General features: G+C 46.7%; 1 protein-coding gene across 1 annotated transcript in view; it reads right to left on the reverse strand.

Moving 5' to 3' along the window:
* The window catches only part of LOC147736966 (uncharacterized), a 158,749-nt gene that overhangs the window by 75,514 nt on the left and 60,406 nt on the right, over positions 1-22,829 (reverse strand). The window contains exon 2 of the mRNA XM_086954249.1: positions 5,776-6,753. Within this exon, the coding sequence (XP_086810375.1) occupies positions 5,776-6,753 (978 nt within the window). The remainder of the gene's footprint in view (positions 1-5,775; positions 6,754-22,829) is intronic.

Raw genomic sequence — 22,829 nt, forward strand, 5'->3', positions numbered from 1 at the left:
CTATTCCTTTATCACACTCTTGATTCCACCTCGTGGCTCTTTAATCCACCCTCATACACTCTCTGTTCCTTTATCTCATTCTTGATTCCACCTCATGGCTCTTTAATCCACCCCCAGATACTCTTGGCTCCTTTATCTCACTCTTGATTCCACCTTGTGGCTCTTTAATCCACCCCAGACACTCCCGGCTTCTTTATCTCACTCTTGATTCCACCTCGTGGCTCTTTAATCCACCCCAGACACTCTCGGCTCCTTTATCTGACTCTTGATTCCACCTCATGGCTCTTTAATCCACCCCCAGACACTCCCGGCTCCTTTATCTCGCTCTTGATTCCTCCTCATGTCTCTTTAATCCACCCCCAAACACTCCTGGCTCCTTTATCTCACTCTTGATTCCACCTTGTGGCTCTTTAATCCACCCCCAGGCACTCTCGACTCCTTTATCTCACTCTTGATTCCACCTCGTGACTCTTTAATCCACCCCCAGACACTCTCTATTCCTTTATCACACTCTTGATTCCACCTTGTGGCTCTTTAATCCACCCTCAGACACTCTCTGTTCCTTTATCTCATTCTTGATTCCACCTCATGGCTCTTTAATCCACCCCCAGATACTCTCGGCTCCTTTATCTCACTCTTGATTCCTCCTCGTGGCTCTTTAATCCACCCCCAGACTCTCCCGGCTCTTTTATCTCGCTCTTGATTCCACCTCGTGGCTCTTTAATCCACCCCCAGACACTCCCGGCTCCTTTATCTCCCTCTTGATTCCACCTTGTGGCTCTTTAATCCACCCCCAGACACTCTCGGCTCCTTTATCTCACTCTTGATTCCACCTCGTGGCTCTTTAATCCACGCCCAGATACTCTCAGCTCTTTTATCTCACTATTGATTCCACCTCATGGCTCTTTAATCCACCACAGACACTCTCGGCTCCTTTATCTCACTCTTGATTCCACATCATGGCTCTTTAATCCATCCCAGACACTCCCATCTCCTTTATCTCACTCTTGATTCAACCTCATGGCTGTTTCATCCACCCCCAGACACTCTCGGCTCCTTTATCTCAATCTTGATTCCACCTCGTGGCTCTTTAATCCACCCCAGACACTCCCAACCCCTTTATTTGACTCTTGATTCAACCTCATGGCTCTTTAATCCACCCAGACACTCTCAGCTCCTTTATCTGACTCTTGATTCCTCCTCATGGCTCTTTAATCCACCCTCAGACACTCTCTGTTCCTTTATCTCATTCTTGATTCCACCTCATGGCTCTTTAATCCAGCCCCAGATACTCTTGGCTCCTTTATCTCACTCTTGATTCCACCTCGTGGCTCATTAATCCACCCCCAAACACTCCTGGCTCCTTTATCTCTCTCTTGATTCCACCTTGTGGCTCTTTAATCCTCCCCCAGACACTCCTGACTCCTTTATCTCACTCTTGATTCCACCTTGGGGCTCTTTGATCCACCCCAGACACTCTCTGTTCCTTTATCTCACTCTTGATTCCACCTCGTGGCTCTTTAATCCACCCCCAGACACTCTCGGCTCCTTTATCTCACTCTTTATTCCATCTCGTGGCTCTTTAATCCACCCCCAAACACTCTCTATTCCTTTATCACACTCTTGATTCCACCTCGTGGCTCTTTAATCCACCCTCAGACACTCTGTGTTCCTTTATCTCATTCTTGATTCCACCTCATGGCTCTTTATTCCACCCCCAGATACTCTTGGCTCCTTTATCTCACTCTTGATTCCACCTCGTGGCTCTTTAATCCACCCCAGACACTCCCAGCTTCTTTATCTCACTCTTGATTCCACCTCGTGGCTCTTTAATCCACCCCAGACACTATCAGCTCCTTTATCTGACTCTTGATTCCACTTCATGGCTCTTTAATCCACCCTCAGACACTCTCTGTTCCTTTACCTCATTCTTGATTCCACCTCATGGCTCTTTAATCTACCCCCGGATACTCTTGGCTCTTTTATCTCACTCTTGATTCCACCTTGTGGCCCTTTAATCCACCCCCAGACACTCATGGCTCCTTTATCTCACTCTTGATTGTACCTTGTGGCTCTTTAATCCACCCCAGACACTCTCTGTTCCTTTATCTCACTTTTGATTCCACCTCGTGGCTCTTTAATCCACTCCCATACACTCTCGGCTCCTTTATCTCACTCTTGATTCCACCTCGCGGCTCTTTAATCCACCCCCAGACACTCTCTATTCCTTTATCACACTCTTGATTCCACCTCGTGGCCCTATAATCCACCCTCAGACACTCTCTGTTACTTTATCTCATTCTTGATTCCACCTCATGGCTCTTTAATCAACCCCCAGATACTCTCGGCTCCTTTATCTCACTCTTGATTTCACCTTGTGGCTCTTTAATCCACCACAGACACTCTCTGTTCCTTTATCTCACTCTTGATTCCACCTCGTGGCTATTTAATCCACCCCCAGATACTCTTGGCTCCTTTATCTCACTCTTGATTCCACCTCGTGGCTCTTTAAGCCACCCCCAGACACTCCCGGCTTCTTTATCTCACTCTTTATTCCACCTCGTGGCTGTTTAATCCATCCCAGACACTATCAGCTCCTTTATCTCACTCTTGATTTCACCTCATGGCTCTTTAATCCACCACCAGACACTCTCAGCTCCTTTATCTCACTCTTGATTCAACCTCATGGCTGTTTAATCCACCCCCAGACACTCTTGGCTCCTTTATCTAACTCTTGATTCCTCCTCGTGGCTCTTTAATCCACCCCAGGCACTCCCGGCTCCTTTATCTCACTCTTGATTCCACCTTGTAGCTCTTTAATCCACCCCAGACACTCTCAGCTCCGTTATCTGACTCTTGATTCCACCTCATGGCTCTTTAATCCACCCCCAGATACTCTTGGCTCCTTTATCTCACTCTTGATTCCACCTCGTGGCTCTTTAATCCACCCCCAGACACTCATGGCTCCTTTATCTCACTCTTGATTCCACCTTGTGGCTCTTTAATCCACCCCAGACACTCTCTGTTGCTTTATCTCACTCTTGATTCCACCTCGTGGCTCTTTAATCCACCCCATACACTCTCGGCTCATTTATCTCACTCTTGATTCCACCTCGTGGCTCTTTAATCCACCCCCAGACACTCTCTATTCCTTTATCACACTCTTGATTCCACCTTGTGGCTCTTTAATCCACCCTCAGACACTCTCTGTTCCTTTATCTCATTCTAGATTCCACCTCATGGCTCTTTAACCTCTTCGCCGCTAATGACAAGGGTAACTCGTCATGCACTTTCCATTGATTTCAATGGAAAGTGAATGGCAGCAAAAATATTGCCTTAGCAGTAAAGGGGTTAATCCACCCCTAGATACTCTAGGCTCCTTTTTCTCACTCTTGATTTCACCTCTCGGCTCTTTAATCCACCCCAGACACTCCTGGCTCCTTTATCTCACTCTTGATTCCACCTCGTGGCTCTTTAATCCACCACAAACACTTTCAGCTCCTTTATCTAACTCTTGATTCCACCTCGTGGCTCTTTAATCCACCCCCAGACACTCTCGGCTCCTTTATCTCACTCTTGATTCCACCTCATGGCTCTTTAATCCACCACCAGACACTCTCAGCTCCTTTATCTCACTTTTGATTCCACCTCATGGCTCTTTAATCCACCCCCAGACACTCTCTGCTCCTTTATCTCCCTCTTGATTCCACCTCGTGGCTCTTTAATCCACCCTCAGACACTCTCTGTTCCTTTATCTCACTCTTGATTCCACCTCGTGGCTCTTGAATCCACCCCTGGATACACTCGGCTCCTTTATCTCCCTCTTGATTCCACCTCGCAGCTCTTTAATCCACCCCAGACACTCTCGGCTCCTTTATCTCACTCTTGATTCCACCTCGTGGCTCTTTAATCTATCCCCAGACACTCTCGGCTCCTTTATCTGAATCTTGATTCCACCTCGTGGTCTTGATTCCACCTCTTGGCTCTTCAATCCACCCCCAGCCACTCTCGCTCCTTTATCGCACTCTTCATTCCACCTCATGGCTCTTTAATCCACCCCAGAAACTCCCGGCTTCTTTAGCTCACTCTTGATTCCACCTCATGGCTCTTGAATCCACCCCCAGACACTCTCGCCTCCTTTATCTCACTCTTGATTCTACCTTGTGACTCTTTAATCCACCCCAGACACTCTCGGCTCCTTTATCTGACTCTTGATTCCACCTCATGGCTCTTTAATCCACCCCCAGATACTCCCGGCACCTTTATCTCGCTCTTGATTCCACCTCATGTCTCTTTAATCCACCCCCAGACACTCCTGGCTCCATTATCTCACTCTTGATTCCACCTTGTGGTCTTTAATCCACCCCCAGACACTCTCGGCTCCTTTATCTCACTCTTCATTACACCTCGGGGCTCTTTAATCCACCCCCAGACACTCTCTATTCCTTTATCACACTCTTGATTCCACCACGTGGCTCTTTAATCCACCCTCAGACACTCTCTGTTCCTTTATCTCATTCTTGATTCCACCTCATGGCTCTTTAATCCACCCCCAGATACTCTTGGCTCCTTTATCTCGCTCTTGATTCCACCTCGTGGCTCTTTAATCCACCCCCAGACACTCCCGGCTCCTTTATCTCGCTCTTGATTCCACCTCGTTGTCATGCAGGCCTCAGCCAGACCCGCTAGTGCAAGGGGTTCGCCCTTCTGCGCAAAGAGTTCTCAGACTCAAAGGAAAAGTTGGCACGGAAACTGGAAATCCAAAACATAGAGTTTATTACACCTCATGAGGTGGTGCTAAAGTTCGGACAGTACCCTTCGGCACTGTGAGAAGTAGCACACGGGGCTACCAAACACAAGGCTTATTTATACCCACACAGGGGCTCATGAGAAGGCGGTACAAAAGCTTAAGAGCACTTTTTATGTCCATACAAGGTAATATCAAGGAGCACAATCGATCAGTGGGAGGAGTTAACAGTCTTGGGGTCTCGGCTAACACATTCCAATCTATGGCTAAGAAATAACAGATGTGGACCCTAACGGTCAGCAGCAAGGACAGAGATGCTATTAATAGCTTGTTGCCGGGCAGATTCAAAGGCCATAAACAGAAAGGTAGGACAGCGCACATGGTCAACACGAGGTAACACGTGGCATACAAAATGGCTGCCACGAACTCAAAATGGACGCCATCGAATGCTAAGATAACAGCAAAATTCAGATGTCTTTTGCTAACGCTCAACTTAATTGCTGTCAAATTACAACAGACGACCCTTTTAGCGTTAGCTAAAGACATGTGCTCTTTTTGGGTAATCTGTGCATTCATCTCGTATATCTATGCACATTATATTCACTACCTCCTTGTCCAACGATTGTTGCGCTTTTACGGCATTTCGTTTGGACGGTATACAAGCATTTATACACATGGAACATAGCATTGGGCCACAATGGATACACATACAACAGGTGAAAATCATTGCAACTACAACACATAGAATAGTCAATAATTTCCAACCCCAGGTGGAAACCAGAGTCCAAAACCATCCAGCAAATGTCCAGGTGCCATTTTTCCCATGAATATCAGAGGCTATTTTATGTAATTTAAGAATTGCTTCATACACAGAAGGCGAATTATCTGGAATGAAAACACAACAACTACTTCCAATGACCTTACATGCTCCTCCTCTATCTGCTAACATTACATCTAGAACCATTCTAAAAACTACTGTCACATTCACTATAATGATCGGGGTTATCCCCTGTGTGTTCGATTATGACTTTGAAGGTGTGATAACCGACTAAAGCACTTTGCACATTCACTGCACTTGAATGGTTTTTTCCCTGTGTGTATTCGATTATGACTTTGAAGGTGTGATAACTGACTAAAGCACTTTGCACATTCACTGCACTTGAATGGTTTTTCCCCTGTGTGTGTTCGCTGATGTCTTTGAAGGTGTGATAACTTACTAAAGCACTTTGCACATTCACTGCACTTGAATGGTTTTTCCCCTGTGTGTATTCGCTGATGTTGTTGGAGGTTTGATAACTGACTAAAGCACTTTGCACATTCACTACACTTGAATGGTTTTTCCCCTGTGTGTATTCTGTGATGTTTTTGGAGGTTTAATAAGTAACTAAAGCACTTTGCACATTCACTGCACTTGAATTGTTTTTCCCCTGTGTGTGTTCCCTGATGATACCGTAATGCTGAAGAGTTGCGAAAACTACTGTTACTTTCACTACAATGATCAGGTTTTTCCCCTGTGTGTGTTCGCTGATAACGTTTTTGCTCTGATATCTGACTTAAGCTCTTACCACATTCATTGCACTTGAATGGTTTTTCCCCTGTGTGTATTTGCTGATGTTGTTGGAGGTGTGATAACCGACTAAAGCACTTGGCACATTCACTGCACTTGAATGGTTTTTCCCCTGTGTGTATTCGCTGATGTTGTTGGAGGTTTGATAAGTGACTAAAGCACTTTGCACATTCACTGCACTTGAATGGTTTTTCCCCCGTGTGTGTACGCTGATGTATCTGTAGGGCTGATAACCGACTAAAGCACTTTGCACATTCACTGCACTTGAATGGTTTTTCCCCTGTGTGTATTCGCTGATGTTGTTGGAGGTTGTATAAGTGACTAAAGCACTTTGCACATTCACTGCACTTGAATGGTTTTTCCCCTGTGTGTATTCGCTGATGTTTTTGGAGGTTTGATAAGTGACTAAAGCTCTTTACACATTCACTGCACTTGAATGGTTTTTCTCCTGTGTACGTGTGCTGATGAAGCTTGCGTAGTGATGACAAACTAAAGCTCTTGATGCATGTGTATGATTCTTCTTTCTTGGTTAGTGTCTGTGGGTTGGGTATATATTTGTCTACATCCCATGACTGCATTTCCTGATGGGCCGACATGGCTGATAAATCACTTGTGTTTTTCTCACACACTTTATATGTGTGCAGTATTTTGCACGTTTGATTTTTGTTTTAACAATAAAATGCGATAGCCACCAAATATTTGCCACACTCCTAATACGTAGAAAGTGTCTTTGTAGGCGATTGTGCCTTTAGATTGGATTATGGTAATGCACCCTTGCGGGTAAAGATGTATCTTCCTTCCGGCCGGTGTAAATCGGGACAGTCTGTTGTATTGTCAATACAAGAACTCCTCTTTCCTTTACCCGTCAGTTGTCTGGCTCCGCTCTGTTGTACTCTTCTCTGGTTACTGTGGTTTGGCCAGAAAGAGTTTACAATTCGCCTAGAGCACGGAATGATGGCTCGTCATCATTTTATAAAATAGAGCACTGTGGTAATCACATCATACCGATCCCATGATCAAAGCTGATGTTGGACACTTGTTTATACAGGAGGGGGTTTGTTATTGTTGTTGCCTTAATTTTCCAAAGGTCATTTCTTCGTCTTGTGTTGTGGAGGTGCACAGCTCAGACTCTTACAATCACTGAACTGCCCTTGAAGCTTCATCCGGGATCTGTCAGTTTATGTGCAGGTTCTTCTGTCGCCGACTGCGCTGGTGTTTTCCTGAATACTGTAGCTCATTATTTCTGCTATTATTGAAGATTTACAGCATTCGCTTCATTATTGATGGTCATTTCATACATTCAAGGCTTGTTTTCTGCTGGATGTAAAGATATTTAAAATTACTAAATTGAAACATAATGGAATGAGAATTCACAATATTTAACTGGTTGTAAAAGACATATCATGGGGAGATTTACCAAATCTCCACACAATGCAGTGCAGCCTACCACCCCCCCCCCCCGGAGGTTGCGATGCGCGATAGAGAAGGAGCAGGAGAGCACCCTATTTTCAGAGATATGGCTCTCTCCTTCCCTTTACCTTGCGTCGGCACTGATTACAGAGGGCCTGGGCCATGCACACACCTTAGCACCAGAGCGCTAGGGTGTGTGTGTCTGTGAGTCCAGCATTGGTTTTGTACAGCAAGGACACCCTTCCTGTACAGATTACAAAGCCTCGACACAAGGGAAAGCTTTTACCATTTTGTATACATATTGCACAGTGCAGCACACAGGCAAAGTCAGAAAAGGAAGCCTTTCTCCTTCCTAGCACCTAGTTTTGTGGTTGCACGGGAACACCCATGCACCACCCTTGGCAGGCTCCCATGGCACAAAGTAATGCAAAATAATCCTATGCGCAGTGTCACATTACTTTAACGTTATTTCCAGTGCTAAACAAGTTATTACTTATTGCAGACAAAGGGACTAGTTAGGAGTTTGTTCAACAGATTATTGCCTTAAAACTACAGTTGGGTGAAGAATTCCGCTCTGCCGGCAGACCTTGCGGTTCGCCAACGGTAAGGTGGCGAGCGCTTGTGAGAAAATATAACGCGCTAGACCTCCTCCTGGTGCGATTTCTCATTGTGGGAGGTCACGGCAGGTCGCGGCCACTCGAGTGTTAAAATCTGCTATTCTTGTTGATGAAGCTGCCATTCGATTAGAATATCAATTAGAGCGGCAGAAAGCAGCAGTGCCCTCGGGTGCGACGCGTAGTGCCGTTCGTGCTGCTTTTACAGTGCGGGTTAAAGTCCTGGCACTAAAAATCAGTGAGCACAGTGCAACTTAACAAACTCTGCCACTAGCGGAAGTCTGCATAATGCGGCGGAGTTTCCCTAGCACTTTGTGGAATTCCGCGGAGTAAAACTCTGCAAACTACACCAAGGCATTATCAAAATGTGACAGATATTTTGTCTCCCTTATTATAATTGCCACAGAATGCAATGCATTTTTAATGGGTCGGGAAGGACACCTGTCACATTTGTGATGGAATAAACCATCTGCTGAAATCTAAATCAGGCCTTTGGTGTACATTGCGTTCAGTGTGGCTAGCTGGGCTTGATGGATCTTGTGGTTTGTTGGTCTCTCACTGCGTTTAGGTCACTGCCAGGCAGACCTTCCGTCAGCTGCGCCCTGTGCAGATCTTCCTTCCAGGCAGGACGTCTGTCAGCTGAGCCTTGTACAGATCTTCCTTCCAGGGTGGACTTCTGTCAGCTGTGCCTTGTGCAGATCTTCCTTCCAGGAAGGACTTCTGTCAGCTGTGCCCTGTGCAGATCTTCCTTCCAGGCAGGACTTCTGTCAGTCCTACCTTGTGCAGATCTTCCTTCCAGGCAGGACTTCTGTCAGCCGCACCTCGTGCAGATCTTACTTCCAGGTTGGACTTCTGTCAGCTGCGCCTTGTGCAGATCTTCCTTCCAGGCAGGACTTCTGTCAGCTGCACCTCGTGCAGATCTTCCTTCCAGGCAGGAATTCTGTCAGCTTCGTCTTGTGCAGATCTTCCTTCCAGGCAGGACTTCTGTCAGTCGGTCCTTGTGCAGATCTTCCTTCCAGGCAGGACTTCTGTCTGCTGCACCTTGTGCAGATCTCACTTCCAGGGTGGACTTCTGTCAGCTGCGCCTTGTGGAGATTTTACTTCCAGGCAGGACTTCTGTCAGCTGCACCTCGTGCAGATCTTCCTTCCAGGGTGGACTTCTGTCAGCTGCATCTCGTGCAGATCTTCCTTCCAGGGTAGACTTCTGTCAGCTGCACCTCGTGCAGATCTTCCTTGCAGGCAGGACTTCTGTCAGCTGTGCCTTGTGCAGATCTTCCTTCCAGGCTGGACTTCTGTCAGCTGCACCTCGTGCAGATCTTCCTTCCAGGGTAGACTTCTGTCAGCTGCACCTCGTGCAGATCTTCCTTCCAGGCAGGACTTCTGTCAGCTGTGCCTTGTGCAGATCTTCCTTCCAGGCAGGACTTCTGTCAGTTGCACCTCATGCAGATCTTCCTTCCAGGGTAGACTTCTGTCAGCTGCACCTCGTGCAGATCTTCGCTCCAGGCAGGACTTCTGTCGGCTGTGCCTCGTGCAGATCTTCGTTCCAGGCAGGACTTCTGTCAGCTGTGCCTTGTGCAGATCTTCCTTCCAGGCAGGACTTCTGTCAGCTGCACCTCATGCAGATCTTCCTTCCAGGGTAGACTTCTGTCAGCTGCACCTCGTGCAGATCTTCCTTCCAGGCAGGACTTCTGTCAGCTGTGCCTTGTGCAGAGCTTCCTTCCAGGCAGGACTTCTGTCAGCTGCACCTCGTGCAGATCTTCCTTCCAGGCAGGACTTCTGTCAGCTGTGCCTTGTGCAGATCTTCCTTCCAGGCAGGACTTCTGTCAGCTGCACCTCGTGCAGATCTTCCTTCCAGGGTAGACTTCTGTCAGCTGCACCTCGCGCAGATCTTCCTTCCAGGCAGGACTTCTGTCAGCTGCACCTCGTGCAGATCTTCCTTCCAGGCAGGGGCTTCTGTCAGCTGTGCCTCGTGCAGATCTTCCTTCCAGGCAGGACCTCTGTCAGTCGTACCTTGTGCAGATCTTCCTTCCAGGCAGGACTTCTGTCAGCTGCACCTCGTGCAGATCTTACTTCCAGGGTGAACTTCTGTCAGCTGCGCCTTGTGGAGATCTTACTTCCAGGCAGGACTTCTGTCAGCTGCACCTCGTGCAGATCTTCCTTCCAGGCAGAACTTGAATGAATGGATGGATATCTTGTAATGCGCAAACTTAACCCGGAGGGTATCAAGGCGCAGGCAACACACAGACAAAAGTAACAAAAGGCAGATATAACAGAAATTAATACGCCTGGGAGAAGAGCCAGGTCTCAGGAGTTTACGGAAGATCACAAGTGAGGGTTGGCTGGCAAGTTCAGGGGGGAACGAGTTCCACAGTCTGGGGGCCAAGGTGGAAAAGGCTCTTCCTCCCCACTTAGCCTTTTTGAATCTGGGAACGACGAGCAGATTTCTAGAGGCCGAGCAAAGAATTCTGCTCGGGGTATAGGGACTAACAAGGGAACTTATCTTTTCAGAACCTGATCCAAAGACTGCCCTATGGGCCAGGCAGAGGAGTTTGAAAGAGATCCTGGCCTGAATAGGTAGCCAATGGAGATCTTTCCGAGCCAGGGTTGCCGATGCCCGCCTGGGAGGTTCAGGACCATCCTGGCTGCAGCATTTTGGACTACCTGGAGACGCTGAAGCGATTTCTTATTAATGCCACCATAGAGCGCATTACAATAGTCTAGACTGGAGGAAACCAGGGCGACTGTTGACTGTTTGCGGGCCTCATGCGACAGATATGGGTCAATCTTTTTCAGCGTCCGGATGATAGCATAGCAGGTGGCCACTGTTCTAGTTACCTGGAGGTCAAAGGAGAGGGCTGGGTCTATGAGTACGCCCAAATTCCTAGCCGAGTGGGTAGGATGGGGGCACTCCCCTAAGGAGGAAGGCCACCAGTCCCCCGACCATAAATCTTGGCTCTCTCCGAAGACCAAGACCTCTGTCTTTTCCCCATTTAGTTTTAGGTGGTTGCGTATCATCCATTGCGAGACTGCCTCCATGCACACTCGGAATTTGAGGGCAGAATCTTTTATCAGCTGAGTGGTGGAGACGATAATCTGGGTGTTATCGGCATACGACAATACCTGGTACCCAAAAGATCGCACAATTTTAGCCAGTGGGGTCACGTGGATGTTAAACAGGAGCGGGCTCAACGCAGAGCCCTGCGGAACCCCACATTGCACCGAGTGGGAGGGAGACAGAAAGTTGCCCAACTTTAGTCTCTGCCGTCTTTGATGGAGGAAGTAGGAAAGGGGATTCAAGGCACTACCTTCCACCCCTATCCCCTTTAGCCTATAAACCAGGATTAGAGGGGAAAGGGTGTCGAAAGTGGTCTGTCCCCTGTCCACCTCCGATCTGATATTATTGACCACAACTGTGAGGGCAGACTCGGTGCTGTGGGCAGCACGAAACCCATTTTGGGAGAAATCCAGCAGGTTCGCACTCTCCAGATGAGAGGCCAGATGGCGGTTGAGATGGGCCTCCAGCATCTTGGCAGGTGCTGGAAATAAGGATATGGGACGAAATTTTTTTAGGACTTCAGGGTCCAGGGAGGCCTTTTTCAAAAGCGGCCTAATAACTGAGGTTTTCCAGGGTACGGGAAAGCTCCCTTTGGTGATGGCCATATTCATCACTTCCAGCAGAAGGGGAACGACCACCTCTCTACGAGCCTTTAACGTTCTGTCAGTTGCACCTTGTGCAGATCTTCCTTCCAGGGTGGACTTCTGTCAGCTGAGTTTTGTGCAGATCTTCCTTCCAGGTGGGACTTCTGTCAGCTGCACCTCGTGCAGATCTTCCTTTCAGGCAGGGGCTTCTGTCAGCTGTGCCCTGTTCAGATCATCCTTCCAGGCAGGACTTCTGTCAGCTGTGCCTTGTGCAGATCTTCCTTCCAGACGGGGGCTTCTGTCAGCTGCACCTCGTGCAGATCTTCCTTCCAGGCAGGGGCTTCTCTTAGCTGTGCCTTGTGCAGATCTTCCTTCCAGGCAGGACTTCAGTCAGCTGTGCCCTGTTCAGATCATCCTTCTGGGGAGGACTTCTGTCAGCTGCACCTCGTGCAGATCTTCCTTCCAGGGTGGACTTCTGTCAGCTGTGCCTTGTGCAGATCTTCCTTCCAGACAGGGGCTTCTGTCAGCTGCACCTCGTGCAGATCTTCCTTCCAGGGTGGACTTCTGTCAGCTGCGCCTTGTGTGGATCTGCTTTCCAGACAGGGGCTTCTTTCCTCAAGGATCAGTTCAAAGGTCGGGAGAGGTAGAACTGGTCTAGGTCATCTTCTTTATTGCAGTTCAACTGGTCAAGCCACAGAGGTCGAGCTCTGAGATAAAGGAGAGTCTGGATTTTCTGAGCTCCGTAGAGCATTGAGACAGTTCTATTGCATCCAGCACACACTACAAGACTCCAAGAGTCAACGCTACAAGTGCTGCTCCAAGGTTTGATTCAACCACTGTATCTGAACATCCCCTGGCACATGCCAACTAGAGAATAAACATCCTGCCTGCACCATCAGAGTGCAGAAAGCTTTTCAAGCACCTGGAGGTACTTGGACCTTATCTATCTGTCATAACTGAAGATGTTAATCCTTGGTAACATCTATCCGCTTTGGAAAAGGTCCTCCATTTTGCTATCAGAATGTAACTCATCCTGCGCAGACACAAACCCTCTAGTCAGTATTGAATGAAGCTGGGTGGTTCTCACCCAAAAGAGGGCCCTCCACAAATTGCTGACATTTTCTTACACCCACTGGACAGCCGTGGCAACACACAGACCAACTACACCCCCTCAGGGATCACCCGTCCATCTGCCAGGATCAAGACTCAGATCTTTCAACCTTCTCTGTTACCGTCTTTGGAACGGCTCGTCTCTGGGATTCGTGGAAGCTCCACACTCAGTGAGCTCAGAGTTGCCTTGTAAAACCATCTTATGAGAGTGGAAGAAAAGAACATTAAGTGACACACACTGCACAGACATGTAAATAACTCTACCATTTTCGTTCTAGAACCACTGTCCTACTGCTGTTGTTTCGACATGGATGTTTTGCCGTCTATCACTACAGCTTCTTCATTTAAAATCTTACTCATCAGTTTGTTTTCCATCATACCTATTTACCTATGTACTGCTTCTGACCCTACGACATCTCTGGCAGACATGCTGTGCTGTCTGTTGCTTCATAAATAGGAAGTAGATTGCTTCTGCAGGGAGAGTGCAGTGTCCTTGCAGTCAGATGCACTTGATTGGGATAAAAGGTACCATGTTTGTTAGAAAAGCTGCAACTATTAGAATAACATGCCAAAAGCAGCGCATATAATGCAATAACAGGCCAGGTAATAGAAAAACTTGACGCAAACAATGCAATAACACAGGCCAGGCATTAGGAGAATCCGGCAGAAACAACGCAATAACAAAGGCCAGGCACGAGGAGAATCTGATGCAAACAATTAAGCATGGGCGTAAAATCCGTTCTGCTCGCGGAATTTGTGAATTTTTGACAAATTCACGTTCCGTGAATCGCGGGAATTTGTCAAAAAATTCGCAATTCGCAAGCTTGCGGAATTTTTTGCTTGGTTGCGAGACTTTTTTACTGCGAAAACGCAAAAAACGGACGCGAACACGCAATTGCACAACACGAGCATGCAACTAGCCCATGTACGACCGCATGGGTAACCTCGCGGTAGCCGCGCTGAAAAAATCCCGCGAACACGCAAAAAGCCCCATGAACACGTATAAAGCCCCGCGAACATGCAAAACAAAAAACTCGCAAATTCTCAAATTTCGCCCATACTTGCAAACAATGCAATAACACGGGCCAACCACTTTGAGAATGTGATGCAAACAATGCAATAACACAGGTCAGGCACCAAGACGATCTGATGCAAACAATGCAATAACACGGGCAAACCAATATGAGTATCTGATGCAAACAATGCAATAACACGGGCCAACCACTATGAGAATCTGAGGCAAACAATGCAATAACATGGACCAGGCACAAGGAGAATCTGATGCAGACAATGCAATAACACAGGCCAGGCACGAGGAGAATCTGATGCAAACAATGCAATAACAAAGGACAGGCACGAGGAGAATCTGATGCAAACAATGCAATAACACGGGCCAACCACTATGAGAATCTGATGCAAACAATGCAATAACACAGGCGAGGCACCAAGTCGATCTGATGCAAACATGGCAATAACACGGGCCAAACACTATGAGAATCTGATGCAAACAATGCAATAACACGGGCCAACCACTATGAAAATCTGAGGCAAACAATGCAATAACATGGACCAGGCACAAGGAGAATCTGATGCAAACACCTCAATAACACGGGCCAAGCACCAAGAGAATCTGACACAAACAATGCAATAACACGGACCAGGCACTAGGATTGATGCAAACAATGCAATAACACAGTCCAGGCACTGGAAGAATCTGACGCAAACAATGCAATAACACAGGCCAGGCACTAGGATTGATGCAAACAATGCAATAACACAGTCCAGGCACTGGAAGAATCTGACGCAAACAATGCAATAACACAGGCCAGGCACTATGAGAATCTGACACAAACAATGCAATAACACAGGCCAGGCACTTGGAGAATCTGATGCAAACAATGCAATAACATGAGCCAGAGACTAGGAGAATCTGACGCAGACAATGCAATAACACAGGCCAGGCACTAAAAGAATCTGATGCAAACAATGCAATAACACAGGCCAGGTCGAGGAGAATCTGAAGCAAACAATGCAATAACACAGGCCAGGCACAAGGAGAATCTGAAGCAAACAATGCAGTAATAAAGGCCAGGCACGAGGAGAATCTATTGCAAAAAATGTAATAACATGGGCCAGGCACCAGGAGAATTTGATGCAAACAATGCAATAACACAGGCCAGGCACCAGGAGAATTTGATTCAAACAATGTAATAACACAGGCCTGGCACTAGGAGAATTTGATGCAAACAATGCAATAACACAGGCCAGTCAGGAGGAGAATCTGAAGCAAACAATGTAATAACACAGTCTAGGCACTATGAGAATTTGATGCAAACAATGTAATAACACAGGCCAGGCACGATGAGATTCTGATACAAACAATGCAATAACACAGGCCAGGCACGATGAGATTCTGATACAAACAATGCAATAACACAGGCCAGGCACTAGGATTGATGCAAACAATGCAATAACACAGGCCAGGCACTAGTAGAATCTGATGCAAACAATGCAATAACACAGGCCAACCACTATGAGAATCGGAGGCAAACAATGCAATAACACGGGCCAGGCACTAGGAGAATCTGATGCAGGTGAGCATGTAATACCTGGCGGGATCTAGTGTACTGTGTGGACAAGAGGGTGGGAGGGCAAAGACTAGCTTCATATGGACTAAAGCATGGGCAAAATGAGCAATATTTCAAGGAAGTATTACCATATAGTAAATCATGCAGAGTAAGTTTTTTTTGGGGGGATATTACGTACCAAGGGGTGTCAGAGAGATTATAATCATTATTATTATTATTATAGAGGCTTTTGTAGCGCGCTCTGTTACTAAAAAGATAGTATCCTGGCGCGAGAGAGAAGGGTAACAGACCACATTATATCCAGTCTAGAGGGACATCCGTTAGGCAGTGATGTTAAAGAAATGGGTTTTTAGGCCTTTCCTGAACGCCATGATGGATCGGGATGCTCTCAAATGAAGAGGAAGGGTGTTCCAAGCTCTCGCCGCTCTGACAGAGATGGATTGGCCGCCGAGCCTGCTATATTTAAACTTTGGCACATTCATTTGATGGAGATTGCTTGACCTAAGAGGGCGGTTGGGGACATAAAGGGAAAATCTCTTCCTCAAATAGGCTGGACCCGTTTGATGGAGTGCTCGGTATGCCAGCACAAGGATCTTGAATAGAATCCTTTGAGCAACTGGGAGCCAGTGAAGAGTTCTAAGAGGTTGACGGACACTAGATCTTCTGGGTATGTTAAACAACAGCCGGACCGCAGCATTTTGAATGACTTGGAGGCGATGAATCAGATAGGCCGGGAGTCCGCAGAAGAGGGCATTCGCATAATCCAGTCTGGACAATATGAGAGCGCGAATGACCGTCTCCTTGGCCTCTCTCGGAAGCAAAGGGAGAAATCTGTGCAGGGTTTTGAGGGTGGAAAAGCACATTCCAGTAAGTTTTTTCAGATGGACCTCAAATCTGAGATTGTTACTAAACCAGACTCCTAGATTTTTTGCAGGTCCGCCGATGGATTTGGGACATGGGAGATCGGTGGGCCAGAGAGAGTCACTAAAGTTATCTGGAAAGGAACCATACAGCAGGATTTCAGATTTACTCTCATTACATTTAAGTTGGGCACAAGCCAGCCAGCGAAAGACCGATGATATACAGAATTGAGCTCTTGACGTGTCCAAGTTGTTTTTGGGCCATGTAAACAAAAGCTGAGTATCATCGGCATAGGCCATAATTTTGGCTCCTAGCTGTTCCGCAAGATAAATGAGGGGGGTCATATATATATTAAAAAGCAGGGGGCTGAGGGTAGAGCCCTGTGGGACACCAGTTGAAAGTTTTTTGGGAGAAGAGGAAAAAGGCGGCATCCACACTTGCTGGGACCTGTTGTCTAAAAAGGATGTCAGCCACCCAAGAGCGGAGCCAGTTATGCCTATGGCCGCTAGTCTGGTAAGTAAGAGGGAGTGAGGGACCGTATCGAAGGCGGCAGAGAGGTCCAATAAAATCAGAGCCGCTCTGCCACCTCCATCCAGACAATCCCGAATGGCCTCAGAAACCTCAACTAGAGCTGTCTCTGTGCTGAAAGCAGCTCTGAAGCCTGATTGCGCAGGGTGAAGAGCCTGAGAGCTTTCAACAAATTTGTCCAACTGTGTGAAAGCGACTTTTTCACATATCTTTGCCAGGGCCGGCAACAATGATATGGGCCGGAAATTAGCAGGGACCTTCGGGTCTAGGCCATTTTTTTTAAGAAGTGGTAGCAGTTTGGCCTGCTTCCAGCATGCCGGAACAGTGGCAGTGGAAAAAGAGAGGTTGACAATATGTGTCACCTCTTGGCCAACTGTATTAGCCAGGCCCGCAAGGACTCTGGCAGGGCAGGGGTCAGCAGGGGATCCTGATTGTAAGGTAGCAAGAATTTCCCCTTCAAGGGTCATCTGCTTTACAAAGTAGAGGATGCAGAGTATCACTAATGTTATGAAACAGCACACAACTTTAGAGGCTACTTAGATACAGGGAGACACCTGAAATGGGCTCTGCACCTCACATAAATCCAGAACACGAAAGCGCCTTTACACACAGACCAATCATCCTAGGAGGGGCAGAGGGGAGACATAACATCTAATCCCGGCTTTACCACTTTACCTAAAGATGCTGGAAATAGACACCAAATTTTACTTCTCAACAGGGCCACTATATAGGTCCTTATCCTGGGATTGTAGTCCCTCGGCTGCACCCTCACAATCTCCACCACCCAACGTGTGGTTTACTGCACTAGGAAACTGTGCAACCAGGAGACTCTGTGTTTAACCCTGACCTACAATTTGTGAAATAGTACGCTTCGGGAATCAATAAGTACATTTATGCCTCTCCCCCCATTTATGTTCAAGATCGGGGGTATTTACAACGATCCTAAAGTTGTAAGTAAAACTGTGCTTTTAAAAATGGGCCCAGACTGTGCTGATGTGTCTTTAACTAAAGATTCCTTCCAGCGGCCCTGGAATGTTGTTGTTGATGCGTTGCCAGGAGTGTTGTTGATGCGTTGCCAGGAGTGTTCCCGGCAGTTACGTTCCTGGTGCAGTTGGGTGAGTGGTGAATAAATCTTACCCTCAGCCTACGGTTGACACAAGAGTTTGATTACCACATAGACATTGCCTCTGGGGGGGGGGGGAGGGGAACACAGCGCCCACTCTCATGGACTATTCACCAGAATGTAACATTGCCAAGTAATAACCTTTGGAAAAAGTAGTTCTGTGTTCATCAGACTTAAACTGTTTAGCACTAGGTGAATCCTACTCTTTCTGTGCCTCTGTCCCCTGATCTGACAATGTATGTACCTCGAAGGAGGCTGGATGGAAGAAATAAACATGAAAGGCACGTTCCCAGCTCAAATCACCAGCATGGATTTCATTCCCTCGTTCAGAGCTGCTTAACTGCAGGTCTCCGCACTGCATATCAGCATCTCTAAAGGCAAACACTGTCGACGCAAAGGGAGGTGGAGAGCCCGTTTGACCCTCTAGAGCCTAGGTGGCTCACTAGAAAACAACGACGAAGGACAGGATTCGAACAGGATAAACCGATCCAACTCAAAAATGAGGTCAACGTATTATTTATCGCCTTAATGGTGCAAAAGTCACTCTGGAATGAAATCAATACTATTCGAATAATCAATGTTCGATTTATAATAGAGGCATTGCTGTGCTGCAATAAAAGAAATCAGCGGCAACAATAGCTATTCCCACAACAAAGTGTACTTATTTCAAGTTTGGTTTGCATATTTTACAAGAAGGGGATAAAGCGACAACTGATAGACAACATTATAAAGCTTACCGACTTGCCTTATAAAGGTTACTGGTACTTTTAGAACCACACAAAGGTTAAGGAAAAGCAGAAGTATCAAGGTAGACAGTGTATCTGCAATGGAGAACAATAAACCCTTATTAATAGTGACCACATAACAACAGTCTCCAGGTAGGAGCCCCTAATTACAAAAGACCTGCTAATACGGTGAACGACTACAGCGCATCAAACTGTGACTATGACATTGGTCTATCAAAACATTTGAATTCTGTGTTTGTTCTTCTCGCTAGGTGTTGATCCTGGAAGATATAGGCTGATGGGTTTCGGGCTTGTGCTTTATGCACACTTCACGACTTCGTGGAACGGACATCACCCAAACATCGCGTCATGTTGAGGAGGACACTGGGGTGAGAGTTGGTCGCTTAAAATGGAGCGCCACGATAAAAGAACTGTTCGAAGAAGCACAGGGGTTACCAGCTTCTCAAAAGGGCATGGCCTCTGTTTAGATAGTTGTCCAGAGGGCCAGAGAACAGGGTGGGGCCATCAATGTAAGCAATGGCCCTGAGCCGCCATGGCTAATTTGTAACTCCTGGGTCAGTTTGCTTATTTGGTGGCGGCAAAGAATCGTAGTATGCTGATATGGTTGGGTTGCTAACATGACCCACAAACTGGCATGTGGACACTCGCTACGGAATCCTTGCTGCCCGGCAGCTCCTGCCACCCAGCACCATACAAACAGGACTTTTATAGCTGAGATGTGTGTGTCCTGCCAGGCTGTTCCAGTTGTGCTGGCATCACCGAGCTGTACTAGATGAGTGCGGGCAATGGAGCAGACCACCCGAGGGCGCAACAAACCTGGAGGTTCATGGTGTCAAAGAGTAATTATTTTTAAGATTACTGTGAGGGTGTTACCAGTACTTCTTTTTTGCAGTATTTTCATGGAAACCTTAAGAAAAGGTTAACACTAGCTACAGTATGATTGCAGTTACTAAAAATGTAACATCTGATAGCACAGTAAGAATTTACACGTTTTCTCTTTTTTCGAATTATGCTCGACTGACATTATACTCGGTGCAGCCCATCCTATAATTTGTGTAGTTTATTTTATATTTTGTTTAATTCTTTCTTTAAACTTTTGGCTTTCTTATTCAAAGTGCTGTCTCTCACGGGCAGACGTCACAGCACTGCACAAATATACAAGTCACTATTCCCTAATGCACCAACCAGGATTCAAATTAGCGACCCTCCACTTTGAGACGAAGACATCAGAAATTATAACACTAAGCCCAGTGCCCCAAGCGATCTGAATGGCGTCTGAGTTGAGCCCATTTACGTAAACGCAGGCCACAGGCTGTGTGTCCAGCAGCTTCATACGAGATCTCAAACTCCCAGGCGATCTGAACGGCATCGGAGTTGAGCCCATTTACGTAAATGCAGGCCACAGGCTGTGTGTCCAGCAGCTTCATACGAGATCTCAAACTCCCAGGCGATCTGAACGGCATCACAGTTCAGCCCATTTATGTAACTGCAGGCCACAGGCTGTGTGTCCAGCAGCTTCATACGAGATCTCAAACTCCCCGGCGATCTGAATGGCATCGGAGTTGAGCCCATTTACGTAATGCAGGCCACAGGCTGTGTGTCCAGCAGCTTCATACGAGATCTCAAACTCCCAGGCGATCTGAATGGCGTCTGAGTTGAGCCCATTTACGTAAACGCAGGCCACAGGCTGCGTGTCCAGCAGCTTCATACAAGATCTCAAACTCCCAGGCGATCTGAACGGCATCGAGTTGAGCCCATTTACGTAAACGCAGGCCACAGGCTGTGTGTCCAGCAGCTTCATACGAGATCTCAAACTCCCAGGCGATCTGAATGGCATCAGAGTTGAGCCCATTTACGTAAACGCAGGCCACAGACTGTGTGTCCAGCAGCTTCATACGTGATCTCAAACTCCCTGACATACCAAGCCGCCTAAACATCTCGGTCATAAAAGGCTACTCCAGCGAGTCAAACGCCTTATCTGCATCAGCTGACTTCATGTTTGGGTTTACCTAATGCAGCACTGCGCTTACTGTAGCTGAAAACCGGCATCTTAAAGATTACATTCAGAAATACTTAGAAAACGAGTTCATACGACCATCACAGTCCCCCGTTTCTTCACTGTTATTTTTCGTTCCGAAACATGACGGAGATCTGAAAATGTGTATAGATTATTGTGCCTTGACCAACATTACAATGAAGAATCATTATCCTCTTCCCCTGATTTCAGTTCTAGATCAACTGAAAGATGCCAAAATCTTCATGAAGTTAGATTTACAGGGGGTTTGCCATTTAATTTGAGGGAGAAGTGGAGACGAATGGAAAACAGCTTTCAGAACAAAGTATGGATTATATGAGTACCAAGTGATGCCCTACAGTATAAGCAACGCTCCTGCAGTGTTCCAGTACTTCATTAACCTGTTCGATGCTCATGACAAGGTCAGCTCGTCATGAGGCACACTGGAGCTGTGCTTACGACGAGTTGACCTTGTTATGAACAATGGGTATCAAGGATCTTCAGCACCCAAGGATCAATGCATGATTGTTTACATCGAAAACATTGTGATTTATTCCTCATCAGAAGAAGATCAGCAACAGGTCATAAGAGTTTTGCATTGCCCAAAGGAAAGCGAGCTTTACGTAAAACTTGAAAAATGCTCTTCTGGAGTGAAACCTGTGTATTTCTTGGGATTTGTAATTGCTCCAGAAGGTCTTACCATGGATGCTAAAATGAATGAGGCGTTCTTAAATCGGCCTCCTCCAACCTCTGTAAATGAAATACAGAGCTTCATCGGGTTTGCAAATTTCTATTGCAGATTAATTCAAGAATTTTCCCTGAAGGTACCTCCAATTACTAAATTGCTACGGAAAGGAGTACCTTTTTAATGGTCTGCCGAGGCAGAAGATGCTTTTCAGTTCCTGAAGAAGAGCTTTTCCACTGCGCCAATTCTGCTGCGTGCGGATCCTATGCAACCGTTTAACCTGGAGACTGATGTTTCTGAACAAGCCATCGGAGGGGTACTTTCACAGAGACACTAAGAGACCGAACAGTTGCATCCAGTGGCATATTACTCTAGAAAATTGCAAGCAGCTGAAATAACTGATACTATTTCAGATAAAGAACTCCTCGCTTTCAAAGATGCCTTCCAAGAATGGCGACATTACCTTCACAGAGCACAACATGTGGTGACGGTATTCACCGATCACTGGAATCTTCATTTTCTGAAGTCTGCCAGAACGCCCACACCATGCTTAGGGGGTCCCTGTGTTTCGCCGATTATGACTTTGTAATAATTATCGACCGGGAAGAAATAACGGAAAGGAAGATGCCTTGTCTCGCAATGACACAGATGGAAGAAAGAGTCCCATTAGAGATTGTTGGACTTAGCCCTTTTTGCAGGGTCATCCCTGAACTTTTTGCCTTCCTTCTGTATTTTGTCTGGCCTGTTTTTATTGGTTTAATGACTCTGGGCACTTTAGCACTGCTGATCAGTGCTAAAGTGCATATGCTCTCCCTTATATAATTTAATGTATTAATCAGTGGTTCCATGTTTGGCTATTTGGTTTACTTACCAGACCCTAGTCTAGTGTACTAAGTGTGCCCAGGGCGTGTAAATCCAAATGCTGCTGGTGGGCTTGCAGCATTGGTTGTGCCACCCACAGAAGCAGCCTTGTAAAATATGTCAAAGGTCTGCCATTGCAGAGCCTGTGTGCAGTCTGGTACTGTCATGCTGACCTAAACCTTCCCCTTTCTTCATATCAGACACCCCTATAATAGGCAGGGTGCATTGTAAGTATAAGGTAGGACAAGCCCTGATGTGTGTGGTATGTCCTAATAGTGAATTACAGCCATTTTCGTGTTATCACTATTGCAAGGCTACCTGTTCTCCATAGGCCAG

This window comes from Lissotriton vulgaris, chromosome 1_1 (assembly GCF_964263255.1).
Source record: "Lissotriton vulgaris chromosome 1_1, aLisVul1.2, whole genome shotgun sequence".
Taxonomy (NCBI): domain Eukaryota; kingdom Metazoa; phylum Chordata; class Amphibia; order Caudata; family Salamandridae; genus Lissotriton; species Lissotriton vulgaris.